At 44.3% G+C, this 27,796-nt stretch overlaps 2 protein-coding genes across 3 annotated transcripts in view; both read left to right on the top strand.

Annotated features, from left to right (window-relative positions):
* Positions 1-4,031: 4,031 nt before the first annotated feature.
* On the top strand, positions 4,032-10,584 carry LOC133659417 (zinc-binding protein A33-like). Of its 2 annotated transcripts, none has more exons than XM_062062178.1 (6): positions 4,032-4,482; positions 4,559-4,654; positions 4,728-4,958; positions 5,029-5,051; positions 5,127-5,245; positions 9,636-10,584. In XM_062062178.1, the coding sequence occupies exons 1-6, from the start codon at positions 4,090-4,092 to the stop codon at positions 10,193-10,195; spliced, it is 1,422 nt and encodes a 473-aa protein (XP_061918162.1). In that variant the 5' UTR covers positions 4,032-4,089; the 3' UTR covers positions 10,196-10,584. The 2 variants fall into 2 exon arrangements, with proteins under 2 accessions (XP_061918162.1, XP_061918161.1); XM_062062177.1 differs by having other exon boundaries at positions 4,559-4,660.
* Positions 10,585-25,701: 15,117 nt separating this feature from the next.
* The window catches only part of chid1 (chitinase domain containing 1), a 30,460-nt gene continuing 28,365 nt past the window's right edge, over positions 25,702-27,796 (top strand). Inside the window, 3 exon segments of the mRNA XM_062061086.1 lie at positions 25,702-26,081; positions 26,154-26,208; positions 26,211-26,296. Coding sequence (XP_061917070.1) covers positions 25,971-26,081; positions 26,154-26,208; positions 26,211-26,296 — 252 coding nt within the window. The 5' untranslated portion in view covers positions 25,702-25,970.

Raw genomic sequence — 27,796 nt, 5'->3', positions numbered from 1 at the left:
CTTACTGGCTTACCTGGAATGTTTGTACATTTCCTTTAAGGGTTTTTCAACTTTCGAGAATTGTGCAACATTAGTTTTGACTGACATGACACGGTGAGGCCGTCATTTAACAATATGTTTATTATTGTTCTAGTGCTTTGTAGAGTGTCCGCCCTAGAGATCGGTAGGTCGTGAGTTCAAGCCAAGTCATACCAAAGACTACAAAAAAATGGGACCCATTAAATCCCTGCTTGGCACTCAGCATCAAGGCTCACTGCTTCCCTCACCTCCCAGGGGGTGAACATGGGAATAGGTCAAATGCAGAGAGTAATTTCTCCACACCTAGTGTGTGTGAAATTATCATATTTGTAAGAAGGCCAATCAGAGGCTGTTTTTCTTGAGGAGACTGAGGGGCTTTCAGGTTGATAGGACACTGATGAGGATGTTCTATTCATCTTGTATCGAGTCTATTTTAACTTATTCCATCACTTCCTGGTTTGGTAACCTCAGTGTGGCCAATAAAAATAGATTGGGTGGTATAATCAAGGTGTGCCAAAAGACCATAGGCACTACCTTGAACCCCCTGAAACCAGATCTATCAGGCCAGAGTCATCCAGAAGGCAAAAGGCCATTCTGGTCAACCCTCAGCACCCTCTCTTCTCAGACTAGGCAAGGGTTATCTTGTGACCCAAAGTTGGATCTGAGGCTAGGTATTTCAACAGTTCAACAGGTCAGAAGTGCCAAGCTCCTTGGAGTGATGCTGGACTGCACTCTATTCTGGTCAAAACATATCAGTGATGTAGTTACAAAGATGGGAAGGGCTGTTTGTATTTCCAGGAAATGTGCTGCTTTTGTTGATCCACCTCTTCTTTGTCAGATTGTTAAGAGTTTAGTCTTGTGTCATCTGGACTATTGTTCTACAGTCTGGGCGTCTGCTGCAAGTGGTGAGATCAGTAAGGTCCAGATTGTCCAGAATAGGGCAGCAAGGCTGGTTCTGGGTTGTTCACTAAGAACCAATGTGAACCAAATGCATGCTTCTCTTTCCTGGCTAACAGTGCAGAACAGGTTGTCAGCTAATACTCTTATATTGTTTAAATCAGTAACCGATAGTAAAACTCCTGCTTTTCTCATGGCACAAATAGTTCACAGTAGCACTATACATAATCATGATACCTGGGCGTCCAGTGAGGGGCATTTTGTACTCCCTCGTCCCAGTAAGAATGCTTTGCGGAAATCTTTTATTTATAGATCTGTATTGCTCTGGAATAACCTGCCTCAAATTCTCACCGGCATTGAAAGTAAACCGGTTTTTAAAAAGAAAGTAATATTTTATCTGAGTCTTTAAACTAGTTTGCTCGTTGAGGATTTGTTTGGTTTTATATTGTGTAGTTATATTTATATGGTAATTATTATTCTGTGACTGTAAATTTTTTGCTTGTTTTCTCATTGATGCTTTTATTTTTTATCTTTTTCTGTATTGTGTAGTTATAATTATATGCTTTTACTTGTAATTGTATTGTGTTGTGGACCCCAGGAAGACTAGTGGGTTGTTGAGGCAACCAGCTCATGGGGATCCTTAAAGGCCTACTGAAACCCACTACTACCGACCACGCAGTCTGATAGTTTATATATCAATGATGAAATCTTAACATTGCAACACATGCCAATACGGCCGGGTTAACTTATAAAGTGCAATTTTAAATTTCCCGCTAAACTTCCGGTTGAAAACGTCTATGTATGATGACGTATGCGCGTGACGTCAATCGTTGAAACGGAAGTATTCGGACACATTGTATCCAATACAAAAGCTCGGTTTTCATCGCAAAATTCCACAGTATTCTGGACATCTATGTTGGTGAATCTTTTGCAATTTGTTTAATGAACAATGAAGACTGCAAAGAAGAAAGCTGTAGGTGGGATCGGTGTATTAGCGGCTGGCTGCAGCAACACAACCAGGAGGACTTTGACTTGGATAGCAGACGCGCTATCCGACGCTAGCCGCCGACCGCATCTATGATCGGGTGAAGTCCTTCGTCGCTCCGTCGATCGTTGGAACGCAGGTCGAGCACGGGTGTTGATGAGCAGATGAGGGCTGGCTGGTGTAGGTGGATAGCTAATGTTTTTAGCATAGCTCTGTGAGGTCCCGTTGCTAAGTTAGCTTCAATGGCGTCGTTAGCAACAGCATTGTTAAGCTTCGCCAGGCTGGAAAGCATTAACCGTGTAGTTACATGTCCATGGTTTAATAGTATAGTTGATCTTCTGTCTATCCTTCCAGTCAGGGGTTTATTTCTTTTGTTTCTATCTGCAGTTAAGCTCGATGCTATCACGTTAGCTCCGTAGCTAAAGTGCTTCGCAGATGTATTGTCGTGGAGATAAAAGTCACTGTGAATGTCCATTTCGCGTTCTCGACTCTTTCAAGAGGATATAGTATCCGAGGTGGTTTAAAATACAAATCCGTGATCCACAATAGAAAAAGGAGAGTGTGGAATCCAATGAGCCAGCTTGTACCTAAGTTACGGTCAGAGCGAAAAAAGATGCGTCCTGCACTGCACTCTAGTCCTTCACTCTCACGTTCCTCATCCACAAATCTTTCATCCTGGCTCAAATTAATGGGGTAATCGTCGCTTTCTCTGTCCGAATCGCTCTCGCTGCTGGTGTAAACAATGGGAAAATGTGAGGAGCCATTTAACCTGTGACGTCACGCTACTTCCGGTACAGGCAAGGCTTTTTTTAACAGCGACCAAAAGTTGCGAACTTTATCGTCAATGTTCTCTACTAAATCCTTTCAGCAAAAATATGGCAATATCGCGAAATGATCAAGTATGACACATAGAATGGATCTGCTATCCCCGTTTAAATTTAAAAAATTAATTTCAGTAGGCCTTTAATAAAAATCAAAACATCAAAAAAATCAGAGTTTAGACTCTTGCCCTCAGGATGCAGGTACGCCCCAACTAATAGAAAGGCCAAAAACAACACAAACATAAGATCCTTTGTTCCCTCAGCTGTTGCCTTTATAAATGAGCTTCTTGAACAAGCTTAGCTGCTATGCAGTCACTTTAGTGGGAAGCGACGTGTGATGATTACTTTTTATTGTTTTACAAATGTTTTTAGTTTTTAGCTCAATGCCTTCATGATGGTTTGTATGCTGTATGTATTTTATGTATTTGTACCTTGTTTTACTGTTGTAACTTGTTTTTAATGTTGTACATTGTTTTACTGTTGTACCTCGTTTTACTGTTGAACCTTGTTTTTAATGACTACTGCCGCAAACCAAATTGCCCCTCTGGGACAATAAAGATTTTCTAAGTCTAAGTCTAAGTGTGACTGTAGTGGATGTCTGAAGCTTAAACAGCAACAAAAGTGAGTTTAGCACAAAAAGTTAATTTACCCATAGTCAAAAGTGCAAAGTCGGATTGAGCTGCCCATGCAGACAAACAAACGTCCTCCGGAGGACACATGAATCAAGCAATCTTCCTCAGCCCTTGTCACTTGGCCATTTTATCTGTTTCCCCATGCCCCAAAGTCCCGTTGTTTTCGACATGTTTGTTTTGCAACATCCTTGAATCCCTTAGTCATGCTTAGACAATCAAAACATTTTGTAGAATGGTCAGAGCGACTCCATATTCAACTTTGTCCTACATCTGGTCCTTCAATGGTATAGAATAGAAGAGAAATGAAACAAGCAGACATTCTTGATAGACACGAAATATAGCTCAAAGATCAGAAATTCTACTACATGACTATCAGTGGTACTTTAACTTTAATATTTTTACCCTTGATTATTTTGCCATTGTACTTATTGATGTAATTGTTTTTTATATTTATTTACATGGAGTGTTTGTGTCTACTGCTGTGTTGAGTGTACAGTTAGACTAATTGTGTCACAAATTAGATTCCATTCACTTCATATTTTTTGCATAACAAATGACACAAGTGGCCCCGGCTTACAGGACGCGTGCCTGACATGAGAATGCGCATTTAACCAGTCCGTCAAGTTTGCCAGCATTTACTGAAGCTGCTTAGGTGGAATACGGGGAACTTATCTCATCTCCCCTGCGGGGCAGGACGGAAAAACAGTCGGCACATTCGCTACCCCTCGTCAGTCAGATGGCAGCGTGTGTGATCAGCAGGGAGGACCTCATATGTCCACGGTGCACTGAGATCTACTGCTTCCCCGTTCTGCTCCAGTGTGGACATAACGTTTGTAAAGTTTGCCTGCAGAAGTTCTGGGAATGGAAAGGATGTCAGGAATGTCCCGTGTGTTGCGCCGTGTGTACTCCCAGGAGGCCTCCCATCAATTTGGTGCTGAAGATCGCCGCAGACCAGTACAACTTGGAACAGAGCAGTAGGACCGGAGGAGAACTCTGCAAAATACACAACGCGAAGCTTAGTATTTACTGTCAGAATGACGAGGAGCCCATCTGTGTGGTGTGCCAAACATCCAAACAGCATAAAATTCACAAATGCTGCCTGCTGGAGGAAGCCGCCAAGCAGAAAAAGGTACCGCAGAGTTCTAGATCTATCACTTTGAACACTGACTTCCAAAACAAACGCTAATATATTGGGAATATGTCAGGAAAATATTGCGGTCAGACTGGAGTCGCTTAAGAAAAAGCTCCAGACTTTGAGAAAGACAAAGGAAACTTGGGAAGGAACCCGAAAATTCATCCAGGTTCAAGTAATCATAGTTGACCGATGTTTTCTTCTGTAACGTTGTGTCTAAGCAGCTGTGCTAACCCCTACAGATCCAAGCAGCTGCAAACCACAGAGCTATCAGGGATGAGTTCCAGAGGTTGCACTTGTTCCTTTTCAAGGAGGAAGACTCCCGACTTCAAGCGCTCAAACAGGAGGAAGAGGTGAAGGTGAAAGTGATGAGACTCAAAGTGGAACACATCGCCAAGCAGATCAAGAACCTTTGCTCCACCATTAGCGACATCCAGACCAAACTCCGAAGCGATGATTTACCCTTTTTGAAGGTACACAAATACCTTCCTTTAGTCGCCAGTCTTGTTCTACATTCCATTCTTGTCTTTGTTTTTTCCGTAGGATTACAAAGACACAAAGAAAAAGTATGTGTTGATGTTCTTGCATCAGTTTTATCCCCGCGTGAGACAACAGTGTGATCACTGTCAACTTGTTTGTAGGCTGAAATGCAACATTGGAGAGCCAGAAATCATACGAGACATCCTGATTAACTCTGCAAGTCATCTGGGATCTCTTAAATTCAAAGTGTGGAGGAAGATGGAGGACATTGTCCAAAGTGGTGGGTGGACACAACACAACTTATGGTTGGGGTCGGGGTCGGGGATTGACATCAGGGTTTGAATATGATGAATATTGAATATACAGTACTTGGGTTGTTGTAATACTTTTAGTCTTAAGTGTTGGGGTTGGGTTAGGCTCTGGGATTTGGATTTCGGTTGGGAATTAGATTAATGTTGGGTTGGGGTTAGAGTTTTAAAATGGGTTTTAGTTAAGGCTAAGTGTTGGGGATGTGGTTGGGTTAAAAGAGTTAAAGGCCTACTGAAATGATTTTTTTTTAAATTTAAACGGGAATAGCAGATCCATTCTATGTGTCATACTTGATCATTTTGCAATATTGCCATATTTTTGCTGAAAGGATTTAGTTTGAGAACAACGACGATAAAGGTCGCAACTTTTGGTTGCTGATAAAAAAAAAGCCTTGCCTATACCGGAAGTAGCGTGACGTCACCGGAGGAAGGACTCCTCACATTTTCCCATTGTTTACAATGCAGCGAGAGAGATTCGGACCGAGAAAGCGACGATTACCCCATTAATTTGAGCGAGGATGAAAGATTTGTGGATGAGGAACGTGAGAGTGAAGGACTAGAGTGCAGTGCAGGACGTATCTTTTTTTGCTCTGACCGTAACTTAGGTACAAGGGTTCATTGGATTCCACACTTTCTACTTTTTCTATTGTGGATCACGGATTTGTATTTTAAACCACCTCGGATACTATATCCTCTTGAAAATGAGAGTCGAGAACGCGAAATGGACATTCACAGTGACTTTTATCTCCACGACAAAACATCGGCGAAGCTCTTTAGCTACTGAGCTAACGTGATAGCATCGGGCTCAAATGCAGATAGAAACAAAATAAATAAATCCCTGACTGGAAGGATAGACAGAAGTTTAACAATACTATTAAACAATGGACATGTAAATACACGGTTAATAATTCCCAGCTTGGCGAAGCTTAACAATGCTGTTGCTAACGACGCCATTGAAGCTAACTTAGCAACGGGACCTCAGAGCTATGATAAAAACATTAGCGCTCCACCTACACCAGCCAGCCCTCATCTGTTCATCAACACCCGTGCTCACCTGCGTTCCAGCGATCGACGGAAGGACGAAGGACTTCACCCGATCATCCGTGCGGTCGGCGGCTAGCGTCTGCTAGCGCATCTGCTATCCAAGTCAAAGTCCTTCTGGTTGTGTTGCTACAGCCAGCCGCTAATACACAGATCCCACCTACAACTTTCTTCTTTGCAGTCTTCATTGTTCATTAAACAAATTGCAAAAGATTCACCAACACAGATGTCCAGAATACTGTGGAATTTTGCGATGAAAACCGAGCTTTTGTATTGGATACAATGTGTCCGAATACTTCCGTTTCAACGATTGACGTCACGCACATACGTCATCATACATAGACGTTTTCAACCGGAAGTTTAGCGGGAAATTTAAAATTGCACTTTATAAGTTAACCCGGCCGTATTGGCATGTGTTGCAATGTTAAGATTTCATCATTGATATATAAACTATCAGACTGCGTGGTCGGTAGTAGTGGGTTTCAGTAGGCCTTTAAATTTAGTGTTATGGTTTGTGTTCGGGTTGTTTTTAGGGATGGGTCTTTGATTTATCAGTTTAAAATTAGGTTTGGAGTTAGATTGAGGTTCGGGTTTTGATTGGAGTTGTAGTTAAGGTTATGGTTTAGGTTTAGTTATAGGGATGTTGTTTTGGACAGGGTTAGGCTTACAGTGCATCCGGAAAGTATTCACATCGCTTCACTTTTTCCACATTTTTTGTTAGTCTTTTTCCAAAATGGAAAAAGTTGATTTTAGATCATTTTGTAAATGTATTAAACATAAAAAAAAAACAAAGAAATCACATGTAATGTAATCACAGTCTTTGCTCAATACTTTGTTGATGCACCTTTGGCAGCAGTTACAGCCTCAAGTCTTTTTGATCACAAGCTTGGCACACCTCTCTTTGGCAGTTTCGGTCATTCCTCTTTGCAGCACCTCTCAAGCTCCATCAAGTTGGACGGGAAGCGTTGGTGCGCAGCTATTTTCAGATCTCTCCAGAGATATTCCATCGGATTCAAGTCTCGGCTGTGACTGGTAACCTGACTCTCGCCAGTTCCTTGTAGTTCGCTGAGCTCCACACAAGGATATGGGACTTCTAAATAGGAGATGTATTTCAAAAGGCGGGCCCTTGTAAAAAAAATCATTGTATGTGATTGCTACTTCAACCACTCACATCGAAATCAACCCGTGACGCCGATGAGAGCGACGCTGGGAAATCCAAAACAGAACAGCCGACATATTGGATAACGGCAGAGCGAAAAGTTTAGAGAACTTTTACTGAAACAACGCAGCAATGTCAGTAGACGATCAATGTTGTTTGTGCAAAGAAAATATGCAGATAAAAGGCTTCATTGGGAACGGCAAAAAAATATTTCACAAGGTCTCCAACGAACGTCTAACAGAACTTGGTTTGAAATTGTTGAACGTTCGGGAGAGACCGTGTCGAATACGCTTACCGTGCTTTCGCTTGATAGGGAAACTCGAAGACACTCTGTCCACTTTTAAAAGAGGGTTAGCAATGTCAATCAATCGGTTTTCATGTCAATCAATGTCAGCACACGACTCCTCGCTGCGTGCCGCCGTTGTTGTTTGAATCAAACATCTATGAAATACCGCCCGGCGATCCTGATTGGTTCATTATTTTTTGCTATCTTGAAGGAGTTTGCATTGCCCTCCATCCCAGATCCTTGTGTTGAGCTCAGTGAACTACAAGGGTCTGGCGAGAGTCAGGTTACTGGCTGGGCCACTCAAGGACATTTACAGAGTTGTCCCAAAGCCATTCCTTTGATATCTTGGCTGTGAGCTCAAGGTCGTTGTCCTGCTGACAGATGAAGACAAAGACATCTGGGATCAATTCCAAGTAAATTGCGAAGTAACAAAGAAATGTGCTCGGATTTGTGAATGCGAAGACTTTAATACATCTGAATTATACCATATGTCATTTTCTGAAATTGATAGTACATCCATTTTTAGCAACTTTCTTTACACAAGAGCCCTGGTGATTCCAAACTTCTCCATTTAACGGATGATGCAGGTCACTGTGCTCATTGGGACCTTCAAAGCAGCAGGTATTTTTCTATACCCTTCCCAAGATTTGTACCTTGAGAACCTCTTGTCTCGGAGGTCTACAGACAAATCTTTCAACTTCATTCTTGGTTTGTGCTCTGCCATGCACTGTCAAGTGTGAAACCTTATATATAGACAGGTGTGTGCCTTTACAAATCATGTTTCATTAACTGAATTTACCACAGATGGACTCCAATTAAGCTGGAGGAACCTCTCACGAATGATTAGATGCACCTGATCTCTCACAAAGGCTGTGAAATCTTTCTTAAAAAAGTCTTCACATTGTCACGGGGTATTGCATGTAGAATTCTGACGACAAAAATGAATTTTGGAAAAAGACTGTCACATAAATTTTTTTTTGGAAAGTGAAGCTTTCTGGGTGCACTGTATGATTCATTTTGGAGTCTGGTTAAGCTTCGTTTAGGGTTGGATTTGAAGGGTTAGGTTCAGTTTGAGAGATGTGTTTTGGACAGGGTTAGGCTTCTGATTAGTTTTGGGATCTGGTTTTAGAATTGAGGTTAAGTTTAGGGTTGGCAATGTGGTTGGGTTTAAGGGTTAGGGTTGATTTTGGTTAGGTCTAAGTCAGTGGTTCTTAACCTTGTTTGAGGTACCGAACCCCACCAGTTTCATATGTGCATTCACCGAACCCTTCTTTAGTGAAAAATTAAACGTTTTTTTTTTTTAATTCAAGACAAAGTTATATGTTTTTTTACTGGTGCACAAAATAAACCGTTCAAAGAACAAAACCAACACAGTGCATAAACTCACAACAAATTACACACCTGCAAATCAGTTGGAAAATTAGAGGGAACATTGTTTGGGGGTATCCATAGTACGCCGACAGGGAGAAGTTTTTATTTACAAGATGAGTCAGGTGTGTCTTGACCTCTGCGGCGGAGGCTCCACCGAACCCCTGAGGCTGACTCACCGAACCCCTAGGGTTCGATCGAACCCAGGTTAAGAACCACTGGTCTAAGTGTACTGAAGGTTTAGTGTTATGGTTGATTTTGGTTAGGTCTACGTTTACTGTGGGTTTAGTGTTAGGGTTAAGGTCAGGGTTATGTTTAGTGTTGGAATTGGTTTCGATTAGGGTTAGTTTTGGAGTCAGGGATAGAACTAGATTTTTTTGGTAGACCAATTCAGAGTGTAACCCACCTCTCACCCAAATTCAGCCTGCATAGGCTTCTGCTTACCTGTGGCCCAAAAGAGGACAAGCAGTCGAAAATAAACCGTTAAATTGATCTGTCTCTCTTCCAGTTCCCATCACTTTGGATCCAAACACGGCTCATGCCAATTTGGAGCTCTCAAATGAGCTGAGCTGTGTGCAGTACAGCAGCCAACATATTCTTCCAAACAACCCAGAACGCTGCACAGGTAGTTTGTGTGTGCTCGGAGTCACCGGCTTTGTGTCTGGAAAACACAGCTGGACTGTGGACGTGGGACTGGGTAAAGACTGGTACATCGGGGTGGCCCAGGAGTCCATCCAAAGGAAAGGGGCCTTGTTCCTCAAGCCTTCTGAAGGCATCTGGCTCATCGGTGGGATTATGGGAGACAGCATTTGGGCTCAGACCTCACCTCGCATCAAGCTGTACTTGAAGCAGAAGCTCGAGAGGATTACTGTGGAGCTGGATTACGACAAAGGGAAGGTGGTCTTCATCAATGCTGAAGATTCAAAGACAATTTACACATTTAAAGACAAGTTCACTGAAAAAATCTTCCCTTACTTCAATCCCGGCATCCATGAGGAGGGCAGCGGCTCCTTCCCCCTCACCATCTGTCCGCAGAACATCGCAGTGACTATCAAAGACCCCAAGTGAAGAGCGTGGTTTCCTTTGCACTAGGTGTTCTGACCAGTTTTTACAAAACAATCTCATTAGTTGTTATAAGAATAGATGTTGCTTTAGGCATTAGGAAATACATTTTGTTTTGCAGCAGCTTTGTTTCAATACTAAAAAAAGCATGCCAGTAATGTTCAATCACGTTTGGCTGGTGGGGTTGTTTTTTTTTGTCTTGTGTCACTTCCTGGTTCTACTGTAGAAACTCATAAATGCCCGACTGTCTGATGTAAACAACTGTCTACCACATCAGACATTTCTTAAAATAACATGTTTGTGTACACAAGAACGTTAGAGTTGGTTTTATAGCAGGGGTCGGCAACCCAAAATAATGAAAGAGTCATATTGGACCAAATATACACAAAAGTAATCTGTCTGGAGCCGCAAAAAATTAAGAAGACTTACAGTCGTGCTCATAAGTTTACATACCCTGAGAGAATTTATGATTTCTTGGCCATTCTTCAGAGAATATGAATGATAACACAAAAACCTTTCTTCCACTCATGCTTAATGGTTGTGGGAAGCTATTTATTGGCAAACAACTGTGTGTTACTCTTTTTAAATCAAAATGACAAAAGAAAGTACCCAAATGACCCTGATCAAAAGTTTACATACCCCAGTGACTTTGATCTGATTACATGCACAAAAGTTGACACAAACAGGTTTGAATGGCTAATCAAGGTTCCAATCCTCACCTGTGACATGTTTGTTTGTAGTTAATGTGTGTGTATAAAAGGTCAGTGAGTTTCTGGGCTTCTGACAGACCATTGCATCTTTCATCCAGTGCTGCACAGATGTTTCTGGATTCTGAGTCATGGGGAAGGCAAAATAATAGTCAAAGGATCTGCGAGAAAAGGTAATTGAACTGCATAAAACAGGAAAGGGGTATACAAAGATATCCAAGGAATTGAGAATGCCAATCAGCAGTGTTCAAACACTGATTAAGAAGTGGAAAATGAGGGATTCAGGTAGACCAGCAAAAATTTCAGCCACAACAGCCAAGAAAATTGTTCGAGATGCAAATAAAAATCCACAAATAACCTCAGCTGAAATATAGGACTCACTGAAAAATTGTGGTGTGGCTGTTTCAAGATGCACAATAAGGAGGCACTTGAAGAAAAATGGGCTGCATGGTCGAGTCGCCAGAAGAAAGCCATCACTCCAAATTACTTTGTTTCAGAAGTTTTGAAGCTTGTCTCTGTGCTGTTTGGCGTAATGCAAGCGGGATACTTTCTGACATTAGCACAGAAATGGCTTTCTTATGGCGACTCGACCATGCAGCCCATTTTTCTTCAAGTGCCTCCTTCTGTGCATCTTGAAACAGCCACACCACAATTTTTTAGAGAGTCCTGTATTTCAGCTGAAGATATTTGTGGATTTTTCTTTGCATCTCGAACAATTTTCCTGGTAGTTGTGGCTGAAATTTTTGCTGGTCTACCTGAATCCCTCATTTTCCACTTCTTAATCAGCGTTTGAACACTGCTGATTGGCATTCTCAATTCCTTGGAGATCTTTTTATACCCCTTTCCTGTTTTATGCAGTTCAATTACCTTTTCTCGCAGATCCTTTGACAATTATTTTGCCTTCCCCATGACTCAGAATCCAGAAACATCTGTGCAGCACTGGATGAAAAACGCAATGGTCTGTCAGAAGCCCAGAAACTCACTGACCTTTTATACACACACATTCATTACAAACAAACATGTCACAGGTGAGGATTGGAACCTTGATTAGCCATTCAAACCTGTTTGTGTCAACTTTTGTGCATGTTATCAGATCAAAGTCACTGGGGTATGTAAACTTTTGATTAGGGTCATTTGGGTACTTTCTTTTGTCATTTTGATTTAAAAAGAGTAAACACAGTTGTTTGCCAATAAATAGCTTCACACAACCATTAAGCATGAGTGGAAGAAAGGTTTTTGTGTTATCATTCATATTCTCTGAAGAATGGCCAAGAAATCATAAATTCTCCCAGGGTATGTAAACTTATGAGCACAACGGTATATAAGTGTTATAATGATTGCAACACATGATGTAAGTGGCTAATTAGCTATATTAGCCTACTATCAAAATGACTATGTGTCGCAGGCTGAAGCAAATCTTTGTGGACAGAAATGTTGAAATGTAATATTTATTCTAATGGATTTATTATAATTTTTGCAAGCTGGCTAACGTTTGCTGTGGTCTGGAACAACATGGCACACAAACAACTATTAGAAATGCAGCCAATATTACATGAAACATGCATGTATAAATTAACATAAGTAAAGGAAATTAAATTAGTTCAAATATACCTACAAATGAGGCACAATGATGCAATATGTAAATACAGCTAGCCTAAAGAGCATGTTAGCATCGGTTAACTTGCAGTCATGCAGTGACCAAATATGCCTGATTAGCACTCCATAACAAGTCACTACTATCAACAAAGCTCACCCTTTTGCATTCACGCACAGTATAAAACGTTTGGTGAACAAAATGAGACAAAGGAGTGGCATAAAACACGTCTTTCTGTGGCAGCGCCGGAGAAACAAACTGTTGAGTCACAGTCCAAACAACGGTGAGTTCAAGGGCCGCCGAAGTTAGTAGGACAAAACGGTGCTCGCCAAATACTCTCATCAGTGAAGCATGAACACAATTTTTGATTTATTGATTGATTGAAACTTTTATTAGTAGATAGTACATTACATATTATGTACAGTTGACCACTAAATGTTAACACCCCAATAAGTTTTTCAACTTGTTTAAGTCAGGGTCCACGTTAATCAATTCATGGTAAACAAACATATTAAACAGTGGGCTTTCTAACAATTAAGAAGGCTTGTGTCATGTTTGTTCTCCTACACAAACCATATTACAACAAAAAATATATTTTTCACCCCATTTGCTTTCCATTACCATACATTTTTGAAAAAGCTCCATGGAGCCACCAGGGCGCCGCTCAAGAGCCGCATGTGGCTCTAGAGCCATGGGTTGCTGACCCCCGGTTTATGGTTTGAAGGTGCACTGTTGAGGTACATGAGGGTTTTTATAACAAACAATTGAGAATTACAGTACAGATTGCCGCTAAAGGTTTAATTTTTGTGTTTTTGTAGCGTCACTGGGGAGCACTTCCCTGTTCCCATCATGCCCCATTGTGCATAGTAATGAGGTAGTTATAATTTAGTTCCTAGTCGTTTGTGAGTTTATTTATTGCGCTAAGTTACATCTTGTATGTCGTCCCTCATTTAGCCGCGTAAAGTGACTGGGCCGGATGGCATGCTGGGCAAGGTGCTCCGGGACTAGGCAGACCAGCTGGCAGGAGTACTGAGAGGCATATTCAATTCATCCCTGTAACAAGCCCAGGTCCCGCCCTGTTTTAAAGAGGCCATCGTCATCCTAGTCCCCAAGAGGAGAGCCATTAAAGATTCAAAAGGTACTTGCACTTTTTTGAAATTTTGCCTATCAATCACAATCCTTATCCAATCCAAATGTTTTAAACTCCAAAAATCTCCAAAAGCTTCCATCAATGTTTTATATATTTCTGTTTCATCGGACCACAGAACTTTCCTCCAGAAGGTCTTATAACATCTTTGTCCATGTGATGTCAGATGAAACAAAAATTGAGCTGTTTGGCCACAATACCCAGCAATATGTTTGGAGGAGAAAAGGTGAGGCCTTTAATCCCAGGAACACCATCCCTATCGTCAAGCATGGTGGTGGTAGTATTATGCTCTGGGCCTGTTTTTCCGCCAATGGAACTGGTGCTTTACAAAGGGTAAATGGGACAATGAAAAATAAAGATTACCTCCAAATTCTTCAGGACAAGCTAAAATCATCAGCCCGGAGGTTGGGTCTTGGGCGCAGTTGGGTGTTCCAACAGGACAATGACCCCCAAACACACGTCAAAAGTGGTAAAGGAATGGCTAAATCAGGCTACAACGAAGGTTTTAGAATGGCGTGGAATAGCCTTAATTTCTAAGAACAAGAATAGACTGTCGAGTTTCAGATGAAAGTTCTCTTTTTCTGGCCATTTTGAGCGTTTAATTGACCCCACAAATGTGATGCTCCAGAAACTCAATCTGCTCAAAGGAAGGTCAGTTTTGTAGCTTCTGTAACAAGCTAAACTGTTTTCAGATGTGTGAACATGATTGCACAAGGGTTTTCTAATCATCAATTAGCCTTCTGAGCCAATGAGCAAACACATTGTACCATTAGAACACTGGAGTGATAGTTGCTGGAAATGGGCCTCTATACACCTATGTAGATACTGCACCAAAAACCAGACATTTGCAGCTAGAATAGTCATTTACCACATTAGCAATGTATAGAGTGTATTTCTTTAAAGTTAAGACTAGTTTAAAGTTATCTTCATTGAAAAGTACAGTGCTTTTCCTTCAAAAATAAGGACATTTCAATGTGACCCCAAACTTTTGAACGGTAGTGTATATATATATATATATATATATATATATATATATATATATATATATATATATATATATATATATATATATATATATATATATATATATATATATATATTGTAATAATCTCAGGAATGTAGGCTCAGAGACTTCTTCATTTATCTTGCATTTATTGTACACAACAGCTCCAACATGCGTCTATCTCCTTTCCCGGCAAAACTCGAACCAACCCTTCCTGTCAACAACGTCACTTCCCTCACTTCCCCAGAAGTCCCGCCCCCCAGCCAAAGCCATTGGCTAACACCCCGTAGCCAGCCGCTACATCACCCCCCCCCCTTACAAAAAGTCCTCGCCCTCGAGGACTGACCCGTAAGGCAACATTTGGCAACACCATAGCAGCATGTAAAACAGAGCAACCCATTAGTGCAAACAAAACAGTGTAAACAACATAATCCTCACATCACACAAAAACGGGTTCACAAACCCCCCCACCCCCGTTCCCTTCAGTCTAAGGACACCACAAAGTCTTGCAAGTGGTCCGGAGGCCTCTTCATCCGCCTCGACCGCTCTCTTCCATTTCCCAGCAGTGGGACAGCTGGGTCGGGTGTGCCAGTCCTCGGGAGGGAGCTGGAGGGGGCGGGGGAGGAGGGGAGTGGGGAAATTGGTTCCCCCTGGGGCGTAAGCGGGGTATTGGTAAAGGGCTGGGCGGGCAAGGGAGAGGTCACCTGTGTATCCGAGGCAAGGGAAGGGGGACCCCCCCGGTAGGGGGCAAGTCTGTCTCTGTGGAGGGCCACCTTCCTTCCCCGGGGGGGCAGCTGGACACGATACACAACCTCTCCCAGCTTCTGGAGTATCTTACAGGGTCCTGTCCATTTGCTGTCCAGCTTGGGACTGCGGCCCTTCTTCCGAATCGGATTGTAGACCCAGACCAACTCGCCTGGCGCGAAGTCCCTTCCTCGGGTCGTCACATCATAGTAGCGCTTTTGTTTGATGCCAGCTTCCTGCAGCTGCTCCCGAGCGAAACTGTGGGCTGAGTCCAGCCGGTCCTGTAATTTCCTGGCGTACTCTGGCCCTGCAGCAAAGGCCGGGGCATCCGGTGGGCGGCCAAAGGCCAGCTCTGCTGGTGTGCGCATCTCTCTCCCTAGCATGAGAAGCGCCGGTGTGCACCCCGTGGATTCTTGGACAGCAGAGCGACACGCCATCAGCACCAGTGGTAGGTGTTGGTCCCAGTCACGCTGGTGGCGGGAGGTGACAATGGCGAGCTGGTCTCCCAGGTTGCGATGGACCCGCTCCACTAACCCATCACTCTGAGGGTGCAATGGGGTAGTGCGGGTCTTGTGAATGCCCAGGCGCTCGCACAAGGCCGCGAACACCCGGGACTCAAAGTTTGTGCCTCGGTCACTGTGCAGAGACGCCATGATGCCAAACCGACCTATCATGCCCTCCACCAGGGCATCAGCAATGGTCTCTGCCTCCTGGTTGGGAATGGCGTATGCCTCTGGCCACTTGGTGAAATAGTCTATGGCGGAAAGGACATAGCGGTTCCCCTTGTCAGACAGTGGGTACGGCCCTGTAATGTCAATCCCCACCCTGTCCATGGGGCACCCCACTGGGAACTGTTGGAGCGGTGCCTGTGAGCGCCCAGTGGGGCCTTTGCGGGCAACGCAAGGGTCACAGCGGCGGCAGAAGTCCTCCACATCTCTCTTCTGCCGACCCCAATAGAACCCCTGTCGCAGCCGCTTGAGTGTTTTGGCGACCCCGAAATGTCCAGACCCACCTCCCCCATGCACTGCTTTAAGCACTGCCCCTTGCAGTCCCTTTGGCACCACCACCTGCAACTGTTCTTCCCCCGTGGCCGCGGCCTTAAATGCCCGCTGCAACACGCCTTGGGACACCCGCAATGAGTCAAACATGGCCCACAGGCCCTTAGTAGCCTTAGAGAATGGTGCCACCGCCTCCCAAGGCGGGCGCTGCCGAGCCTCTACCCACTGCAAAACAGGATGAAGGTCTGTGTCCTCCACCTGCGTGCGCCTCCAGTCAGCATTCGTCACAGTCTGTAGTTCTCCGCAGACAACGTCATCAGCCTGACTGACGGCCGCACACTCAGCGCCCTCTGCCCGCCGCTCTTGTTCCCGGGCTTCCCTGCGCTCGCAGTACCGACATCCGTCTGCTGCACACGGCCGGCGCGAGAGCGCGTCCGCGTTGGAGTGGCGAGCACCTGGCCGATGTTCTATTTTAAAGTTGTATCCTTGCAGCTCTTCCACCCACCTGGCAACCTGCCCCTCCGGCTCCCGGAAAGTCATTAGCCACTGGAGGGCAGAGTGGTCAGTTCTGATCACAAAGGGGAGGCCACACAAGTAATATTTAAAGTGTCTGATAGAGAGCACCACTGCCAGGAGTTCTCGGCGGGTGACACAATAGTTCCGTTCAGACTTGTTGAGTTTCTGGCTGAAGTATGCCACCACCCTTTCCCCTTCCTGCCACGGCTGTGCAAGTACACCCCCCACCCCCACTCCGCTGGCATCAGTGTCCAGTAAGAAGGGCAGGGCGAGGTCAGGTGGGGCGAGTACCGGGGCCTCACACAAGGCCCGTTTCAGCCCCCAGAATGCCTCCTGGCACCCTTCGGACCACACAAAGTCTTTGCCTTTTTCCAGCAATCGATATAGGGGCGCGGCGATTGTGGCAAAACCCCGCACGTGCCTCCGATAGTACGAGGCAAGCCCAATGAAGCTCTTCAGCTGTCCTTGGTCCCGAGGGGCGGGCCAATCTCTCACAGCCCGCACCTTCTCTCCCATGGCACCAATGCCATCTGCCCCCAGCTCATGTCCCAAGAAAGTTACTTCCCGCCGCATGAAACTGCATTTCTCGGGGTGCAGTTTAAGGCCCGCTGCTCGAATCCTCTCCAGGACTCTCCTCAGGGACCCCAGGGCTGCTTCGAAAGAACGCCCATGTACCAAGATGTCGTCCAGGTACACCAGGCACTCTTGACGGGAAATACCAGCCAGCACTTTGTCCATAAGCCGGGCAAAAGTGGCGGGGGCATTACAGAGCCCAAAACTGAGGACTTTGAATTGCCACAAGCCCCGGCCAGTACAGAAGGCAGATTTAGGGCGAGATTCAGGAGAAAGGGGTACCTGATAATACCCGCTTTTAAGGTCCAGAGTGGTGAACCACGAGGAGCCGGAAACTAGGTCCAGGGACTCATCAATACGGGGGAGGGGGTAAGAGTCTTTTGTGGTCACTTCGTTCAGCCGTCTGTAATCCACACAGAATCGCCAATCTCCAGCCTTCTTCTTGGCGACCATGACCACAGGTGCCGCCCAGGGGCTCTCGGACGGCTCAATAAAGTCGGCCCGCAGCAGATCATCTACGGCCTTGTCGCATACCTGCTGTCGAGCGAGGGGGATGCGGCGTGCGTGGCACTTGATGGGCCGCGCCAAGCCAGTGTCTATGACATGCTCTGCCAAGTGGGTTCTTCCCACTTCATCATCATCATCATCATTTTTATTTATCTCCTTCATTGATGTGCATCTTTGATAGACAATTATACCACAATTATTCAGTTACACCGTTACACACCAATGCCTGAGAAGGAGCAGGATGAAGAAAAATCTTATATTTTCCTGCCCCCTTCACATAATACATAGTCTTACTTAATGATATGTGAACCAACAATTACATCCAAATATAACGAAAACAAAACAAAACAAAAAAAAACAAAAAAAACACAAGTGCAAAACTTCATGAAGTACAAACCGAACAAAAATACAAAAGAAGTAATATACAGGTACACCTCACAGGATGATACAAAACAGATACAAAACCAGGCAAAAAACAAGTAAATTAATAAATATAAAGCAAAATGTAAACACTTATGGCTGTCCATATGATTTTATTGTTCTGTCTTTATATATATTTTTTTCAATTTGAATATATTTTTACAATCTTTTATCTCATTATAAAGAGAATTCCATAGTTTAACCCCCACCACTGATATACACATTGGTTTTAAAGTTGTCCTTGAATACTGATGTTGGAAATGACCTTTTCTTCTATGCTCTTCATTCTCAGAAGTGATGACAAACATTTTTTGTAAATTTGCTGGTAATGTTTTGCTTTTAGCCTTAAACATGACACATAATGTCTGTAACTTTACTAGCTCCTGTAATTTCAATAAACCTGAATTAATGAATAATATGTTAGTGTGTTCTAAGTAATCTACTTTATGAATAATCCTTATAGCTCTTTTCTGTAGTTGATACAATGCCTTTATGTTACTCTTATATGTGTTCCCCCACACTTCCACACAGTAGTTGATATATGGCAATATAAGTGCACAATACAATATACGCATTGCCCTATAATCTAACACATATTTTACCTTATTTAATATAAAAATACTCTTAGACATCTTTTTCCGCAGATGTGCAATATGAGATTTCCATGTCAGACCGTCATCCAGTATCACTCCTAAAAATCTAAGTTCAGAAACCCTTTCAATATCTATTCCATTTATTGACAATTTGATCGTTTCCTCCCTTTTCCTCTTACAAAAAATCATGAACTTTGTTTTTTCTACATTTAATGATAATTTATTGGCATCAAACCATCTCTTAAGTTTAATCATTTCCTGTTCAATAATTTTTGATAATGCTTTTAAGTCGTGTCCCGAACTATAAAAGTTGGTGTCGTCCGCAAATAATACAAATTTCAATAACTTTGATACCTCACATATATCATTAATATATAAAATAAACAATTTTGGTCCCAAAACCGAACCTTGTGGAATTCCACATTCAATCCTCATTTGTTCAGATGTATTACCCATAAAATCCACAAACTCTTGTCTATTATCTAAATAACTTCTTAGCCAGTCTAAAACTACTCCTCTCACACCAAATGAATACAACTTGGACAATAATATAGAATGATCTATAGTATCAAATGCTTTTTTAAGATCGATAAATACCCCTATAGTGTATTTCTTATTATCAGTTGCTGTTGCTATATCCTCAATTATATTCATTACAGCTGAAGCAGTGGATCTATTGGTCCGGAATCCATACTGGCTCTCACTCAACAGCATGTTCTTTTCAATAAAACTATCTAATTTTTTTACAAATATTTTTTCAATTATTTTAGAAAATTGTGACAGTAGTGACACTGGTCTGTAATTAGTGAATCTATGTTTATCTCCCGTTTTAAAGAGTGGAATTACCTTTGCTACCTTCATTTTATTTGGAAAGGTCCCTGTTTGAAAAGAAAGATTAAAAATATAACAAAGAGGTTTGATGATACAGTCAATAGTCTTTTTTACAATTATCATGTCTATACCATCACTGTCTGTTGATGTCTTATTTTTCAGTTTTGTTACCACCGATACAATTTCATTTTCACTAACATCTCCTAGAAGCATGGACTGTAGCACTTTGCTTCCCCCTCTCCATCCACTCTGTATATCTTTATGTTCTCCAATACTCTCTGCCAATTTGGGTCCAACATTCACAAAAAAAGAATTGAATCCGTTTGCCACTTCATTCATATTTGTTATCATCTTATTATCCTCATTGATAAAATGGCTTGGTGGGTTTGTAGGCCCAGATGTTTTTCCTATTACCTTGTTCAGAATATTCCAAGTTCCTTTGATATTGTTTTTATTTTTTTCTAGTAAATTATTATAATATTCTCTTTTTGCTTGTCTCATTATTGTTATCAATTTGTTTTTGTAAACCTTATATTTTGTTTCAGCATCCTTTGTTTTTACTTTTATGAAATCTCTATAAAGTTTGTTTTTCTTTTTACAAGCATTCTGTAGTCCCTTTATAATCCAAGGCTTTTTATTGTAGCTGTCTCTTTGTTTCCATACATTCGGACAATGCTTTTCATACAATGATAAATATATATTAAGAAAAGCCTCATATGCAGCATTTGCTTCTCCCCCATACACCTCATTCCAGTCTGTTTCAAATAAGTCCTTCCTAAACCTATTTATTGCCTCTTCAGTTCTTTTCCTTACATATCTATGAGTTTTTTCCTCCCTCTTTTTATCAATTGGACAGTCATAAGTAAGAAACACAGGTAAGTGGTCACTTATATCATTAATTACTAGTCCACTTTTTATATTATTTTTTATGTCATTTATAAAGATGTGATCAATTAACGTTGCACAATTTGTCGTTATTCTACTGGGTTTGGTGATCAATGGATAAAGCCCTCTACTATATACCACATCCAAGAAGTCTCTTGTTGATTTATTTCTGGGTGAGCTTAGCAGGTCTATGTTATAGTCGCCACACATGACAAATGTTTTATTTTCCTTCACCTTACACAATAATTCTTCCAAACTATCATTAAATGCTTCTACTTTAGACCCAGGTGTCCTATACATACACGTAACAATAACATTTCTCTTCTTTTCTATTTCTACCTCTACAGTTACACATTCAAATAAATCATCAATTACCACTGTCATACATTCCACAGGTCTACATTTCAATTCACAGTCAACAAACAGGGCCACACCTCCTCCCTTCTTGTTTCTTCTACTACAGTGATACAACTCATACCCGTCAATGGAGAAATCGATACCTCTGTCTTTATCGATCCATGTTTCAGAAAGTGCTATTATTTTGAATTTGCCATTTAGAGTCTTCAGGTATTCGTCAATCTTTGAGAAATTTGCATATAAGCTTCTACAGTTGAAATGTATTAAAGAAAATGTATTATCTAAACTAACATTGTCATTGAATTGTTCCTCTGTGTAGTAGTCACATGTAGCATTGATTGAGTTGAACAGATGGTTTTCTGGGTCAACATCATTTTCAAAGTCATACAGTTTATAGTCCATGTATTCAGCTCTTAGAAACTTTTGATTCTCAGTTGTCTCACCTTCTCGCTGCGTAGCCTTCCCCGTCTCCAGCCAAGGATGAGCCGTGTCAGTCATAAGTCTAGCAGGTCTCATCTATATTGATCCAAGTCGCGGAGCTCTCGGATCATGACAACTTTGGCTTCTTCATATGGTCCATTTAGCCGAATCATGATTTTGCAGTTCCGTGTCCATGTTGCTTGTATCTTGTTTTCTTTTCTGAGGATGCGTGCTTGTCTTGCAATGTCAGCGTTCTTCTTGGTAAGATGTTCATTGATGTAAACCCCAGTTCCCTTCAGCTTCCTTCCCTGCCGTAGTAACTCCGTCTTGTGTTTCCGATTTACAAACCGGATCACAATGGCTGGGTTGGTTCTGCTGTCCTTCCTGGGGATAGTATGGCACGCTGAAATGCTGCCACTTTGAAGAGTCATGTTCTTACTGGAAAAAAAGTTAATTACTTGCCGTTCAAGTGTCACAAGTTCGTCTGCCGGGGCTTCGGCGTCCTTGTCAGCGTCCCTGCTGCGAGTCCCGGCCACTCTTGCATATGTGCGATGTTTGGTTTCTAGTCCACTTATAATTAAATCGTCCATTCTGGTGTACTGTTCAATTTCGTCAATTCTTGCTTCTAGGTCAACAATTTTCTTGTCTTTTTCCTTGATGATGTTTTTCAGCATTTTGATTTCGGTCAACAACTCCATGAGTGTGTCTTGCTGTTTGGCCACTGTCCTTACATCCTCCGACAGGGAGTTAAGCGATTTTCTGATCTCCTCCAAGTCTTTCTCGAATTTCTTGTGTTTCGCACTCATTTTCTTAATTCACTTGGTTTTCTTCTTAATTTCAGTTCGGTTTCTTTACTGGCTAAAACTCACAACCCAAATTGCCGAGACGCGTCACTGCACTTTCGCCTTCCCACCGATGGGGTCCCGTCCGGCCTGGCAAGCCTCGCTCCAGCCTCTCTCCTCTCCCGGGCCTCGCCGCAGTCACCTGCCGGTCTCGTCTCCACGAGATGGTCCCGCTGCTGCCAGCCGCTAGCCGTTAGCCGCCAGCCTGGCCTCTCCCTCGCCGCCCTGCTGCCGTCACTTGCCGCCGCGAGAAAGCTGCTGGTCCCGCTGCAGTGAGGTGGTGGTGCCGCCGCTGCTGGCCGGTAGCCGGGCCTCTCCCTGCTTGGTTGGTGCGGGCCTCACTGCTGTGTAGCCGGGCGACGGCGGCATGAGCCTCTTCCTTTCCAGATGTTTCGCGTTCGTTTGTGGCGTGCTGCTGCTCGGCCCCGCTGTGGTCTGCTGTGGCGTGCTGCTGCTCGGCCTCGCCGTGGTCTGCTGTGGCGTGCTGCTGCTCGGCCCCGCCGTGGTCTGCTGTGGCGTGCTGCTGCTCGGCCTCGCCGTGGTCTGCTGTGGCGTGCTGCTGCTCGGCCTCGCCGTGGTCTGCTGTGGCGTGCTGCTGCTCGGCCCCGCTGTGGTCTGCTGTGGCGTGCTGCTGCTCGGCCTCGCCGTGGTCTGCTGTGGCGTGCTGCTGCTCGGCCCCGCCCGTGGTCTGCTGTGGCGTGCTGCTGCTCGGCCTCGCCGTGGTCTGCTGTGGCGTGCTGCTGCTCGGCCTCGCCGTGGTCTGCCGTGGTCTCGTTCATTGCAAAGCTGCCCTGGAATTCCACCAGCAGCTGTTTCAGCTGCTCCTGTTGCTGTTTCTCCAAGTCCCTGTACTCCTCTCTCCACACTCCTCCCCCTATGACCGGGGGTGCCGGCTGCGGGTGGGGGCCCGTGGGTAGGGATGCCCAGGGCTGGCATCCCCGGGTAATACACAGCTCTGTCTCCCCCCTCATTGGCTGAAGGGAGACAGGGCGAGGGCTGGGGTAGTAACTAGATGAGGTGTGAGGCAACAAGAATGTAGAGGCATGCGGTGAAACGGGCAGGGGCCCGGGAACTAGGGTACCCATGGCAACTGTAGGGCCCCCCGGGAAGTTAAGTGTACCCCTCCCCATGTCTAGCAGGCACCCAGTGACTTGGAGGAAGTCCAGCCCTAAGATGCAGCAGTCTTGCACGTCTGCCACCCAAACTAGGTGGCGAACTCGCTTTCCCCCCACGCACAACCACAGGAACCCCTTCCCCACCATAGGAGCTAGCTGGCCCGTGACTGTGCGTAGCTGTACTGCTGTGGGCTCAAGCGGTGTACTGCTGGGAAGAACGTCCGGTCTTACCAGCGTTACCGATGACCCTGTGTCCACCAGACCCACGGTAGGCACCCCCTGGACAGAGACAGCAACATGGCAGGAGCCCCCACTTTTGCCCCCCCCCCCCCCGTGTCCAGCCCACCGCCATAGGTGGCACACTGCTGTCATCTACTTCTGGGGGGGGATGGAGTCCCACCCCCCTGGCTGTGCCGCTGGGCTCCTCCGGGTGCCCGAAAGCGAGAAGAAGGAGTAGAAGGCGAGTCGTCGTCTGCTTCTGGGGGGGATGGAGCCCCTCCCCCCTGGCTGTGCTGATGTGCTCCTTCCCCTGCTTGACGAGCCTGGGCTGGCGAGTCAGGGTCCGCGGTGGACGTAGGGGCCCGCATACCCCTGACTATGCGGGCCCGGCGCCGTTTCCCGGCTCACGACGAGTGGCAGGGCATTCCCTGCGAAAGTGTCCAGGTTGGCCACATCCCCAGCAGACCTGCATGGGGCGCGGGCCACGTTGACTTTGCAGAGTCACCGACCTCAGCAGTTCGGTAATTTCTTTCGCCCAAGCCGGAGCCCCGTCGCTAGACGGGTGTGACGATGCCGCCCTCACTGGATGGGGTATACTTTCCAGTTCCCCGGCTGCAGCTGCACTCCTCAGCATCTCCCTCTCCACGGCAGCTTCCAGTGCCTCCTGCAGGGACCTCAGGTGCTGAAGCTGCACCTGCACACGCAGATCAGGAGGAGTAATGGCTCCAACAAACAGGTCAGTTGCGAGCTCATTCCGTGCATCAGCAGGCAGGTGACCATATGCACGGCGAACCTGGCCCTCAATGTCATTAGCGAGCCCCCGGAGTGGCTCGCCAGGCTTCCTGCACCTCCCTCTCAGTTCAGTTTTTAAAAGCGCTGGCTGAGACCATCTCCCAAACCTCCTCTTGAGCGCCCCCACCAGGGCTGCGTAGCACCGCTGCTGTTCAGGGTCCAGCAGCAGAAGGCACGAAAGAGCCTCTCCCTCCAGACACAAAGCCAATTGCAATGCTTTGTCCCTTTCTTCCCACCTTCTAGCGTCCGCCAACAGTTCAAATTGAGCGTGGAACGCCTCCCAATCTGATCCACCGGCAAATTTTGGCGTCTTCATTGAGGCCGCAGACGGTGGGGGGGACGCGCCGTGCGGGGAAGGTGTGGGCTGCGGCGGCAGCGGCGACATCTTTACGTCCTCATGGGCTGACGAGCCGCTCGTGTGCGAGCAGTAGCGCGGCTGTTCGACGGTCACCCGTTCCAAAACAGCGTCATCCCGCTCAACTTTAAACTTATGCTCACCGGAGCTAAACATGCTAAACGGCTTGCGGTCCTAGCTAACTCACAGACTGAAGCTAACTTGCTAATGCGCGATACGCAGCGTGTCCTTACCGCGACAAAGTCTCTTCCGAAAATCGTCGGTTTTACTTCTGACACCAGTGTAATAATCTCAGGAATGTAGGCTCAGAGACTTCTTCATTTATCTTGCATTTATTGTACACAACAGCTCCAACATGCGTCTATCTCCTTTCCCGGCAAAACTCGAACCAACCCTTCCTGTCAACAACGTCACTTCCCTCACTTCCCCAGAAGTCCCGCCCCCCAGCCAAAGCCATTGGCTAACACCCCGTAGCCAGCCGCTACAATATATATATATATATATATATATATATATATATATATATATATATATATATATATATATATATATATATTATATATATATTATATATATATATATATATATTGCATTCTATTTTAGTTAATTTGAATTTACAACCCCCTGGCGCTGTTTTGTACTGTTTTTGTACTGTTTTGTACTTTTTTTGTACTTACTTTGATTATTATTTTCAACAGTTTGTAAATGTTGAAATTTATAAATAAAGGTTTATATAAATTAAAAAAAACTAAAAATAAATAAATAAATACAAAACTTTAAAAAAAATAAACACAAACTCAACTCAACTCAAGTCAACAATTGTCAATTTAATTTAGTATTTTTGTTCCTGTTCACTTGCTGCTGCCCGCCTGCTAAAATCATTAGTTTGCCGCAAGTTTTATTTTGAAAATAAAAAACCAGGCGGAAGTTATCGAGCTGTGTTTGTGGACGCCGCAGAGACACGTTGTCAGTCAAGCTATTCTCACAATACTCAACATTTATTCATTGCTAACATTTCGTTTCAAATTGCTACCTATTTGTTGTAACCACTTGAACAGAATCGCTTTCAATTGTCCGTTTGACGTGACTAGTAACCGGAAGTGTATCAAACATAAGCTAACAGGAGTTAACCCACGGATGTGTTCATTTATGCGGTTTGGAAAATGACAACCACGTTTTTCGTGTTGTTTACTGTGCTGTGCTGCTGCTGCTCGGTTAATAATGCCACTCTGTCAAAAACGGACGCAAAGAGGTCGAACAAAGCGGAGACTCAGGTGAGCAAAAGTCTTTTACTTTGACAGTGTGCGTGAATGAGGCGTTTAATGGCAGCACGTGTGTGTTGTCAGGCTTCCCCAGCACACGTGACCGTGTCGGAGAGAGGGCTTGTGGAGGCGGAGGTCCACTGAAAGACATTGTGAAGGAGGAGAAGAGATACTCTTCTCACATCAGGAGAACTTTTCCTGGAGCAGTTCTTGGTTATGTTACACCTGTAAGTCTCCACTTGATTGATTGATTGAGACTTTTATTATCAGGTTGCACAGTGAAGTACATATTCCGTATAATTGACCACTAAATGGTAACACCCCAATAAGTTTTTCAACTTGTTTAAGTCGGGGTCCACTTAAATTGATTCATGATACAGATATATACTATGCTGTACTACTATGTACAGCAAGTAGTGGACATTGAGAGAGAGAGAGAGCGATCAGAAGGCATAAGAAAAAGTATCTACATTTGATTGTTTACATTTGATTATTAACAATCCGGGGAGGGTGTTAGTTTAGGGTTGTAGCTGCATGGAGGTGTACTTTTATTGCGGTTTTGAAGGAGGATAGAGATGCCCTTTCTTTTATACCTGTTGGGAGTGCATTCCATATTGATGTGGCATAGAAAGAGAATGAGTTAAGACCTTTGTTAGATCGGAATCTGGGTTTAACGTGGTACTTTTATTGCGGTTTTGAAGGAGGATAGAGATGCCCTTTCTTTTATACCTGTTGGGAGTGCATTCCATATTGATGTGGCATAGAAAGAGAATGAGTTAAGACCTTTGTTAGTTCGGAATCTGGGTTTAACGTGGTTATGGCGGTCATTTACGTTAAGGAAGTAGTTTGACATGTACTTCGGTATCAGGGAGGTGTAGCGGATTTTATAGACTAGGCTCAGTGCAAGTTGTTTTACTCTGTCCTCCACCCTGAGCCAGCCCACTTTGGAGAAGTGGGTAGGAGTGAGGTGTGATCTGGGGTGGAGGTCTAGAAGTAATCTGACTAGCTTGTTCTGGGATGTTTGGAGTTTAGATTTGAGGGTTTTGGAGGTGCTAGGGTACCAGGAGGTGCATGCGTAATCGAAAAAGGGTTGAACGAGAGTTCCCGCCAGAATCCTCATGGTGCTTTTGTTGACCAGAGAGGAGATTCTATAGAGAAATCTCGTTCGTTGGTTGACCTTTTTGATTACCTTGGTTGCCATTTTATCACAGGAAAGATTAGCCTCTAGAATGGAACCTAGGTAGGTGACCTCATCTTTCCTGGTGATAACAATGTCACCCACTTTTATTGTGAAGTCATTGACTTTCTTAAGGTTGATGTGGGACCCAAACAGGATGGATTCCGTTTTACCCAAGTGTATGGATAGCTTGTTGTCAGCGAGCCAGGTGCAAGTTCTACAGAGTTCCACCACTACTACTAGTACTAGTATTACTAGTAGGTCTGTACTGCTAATTGAGCACACCAAAGGATGTAACAATTAGAGCAGTGGTTCTTAACCTGTGTTCGATCGAACCCTAGGGGTTCGGTGAGTCGGCCTCAGGGGTTCGGCGGAGGTCAAGACACACCCGACTCATCATGTAAATAAAAACTTCTCCCTATCGGCGTATTACGGATACGACAACAGCAGAAGTCAGACTGATTTGCAGGTGTGTAGTTTGTTGTGAGTTTATGCACTGTGTTGGTTTTGTTGTTTGAACAAGGTGATGTTCATGCACGGTTCATTTTGT

The sequence above is a fragment of the Entelurus aequoreus genome, linkage group LG10 (assembly GCF_033978785.1).
Source record: "Entelurus aequoreus isolate RoL-2023_Sb linkage group LG10, RoL_Eaeq_v1.1, whole genome shotgun sequence".
In the NCBI taxonomy this organism is placed as follows: domain Eukaryota; kingdom Metazoa; phylum Chordata; class Actinopteri; order Syngnathiformes; family Syngnathidae; genus Entelurus; species Entelurus aequoreus.
The sequence above is the reverse complement of the archived record's forward strand: the minus strand, read 5'-3'. Positions and strand labels throughout refer to the sequence as shown.

Excerpts from the sequence above, each read along its gene's own strand:
- LOC133659417 (XM_062062177.1), top strand. The coding sequence starts at position 4,090 with ATGGCAGCGTGTGTGATCAGCAGGGAGGACCTCATATGTCCACGGTGC. Across the intron at positions 4,483-4,558 it reads AAGCCGCCAAGCAGAAAAAG|GAAAATATTGCGGTCAGACT; the intron begins GTACCGCAGAGT and ends GGAATATGTCAG. Across the intron at positions 4,959-5,028 it reads ATGATTTACCCTTTTTGAAG|GATTACAAAGACACAAAGAA; the intron begins GTACACAAATAC and ends TTTTTTCCGTAG.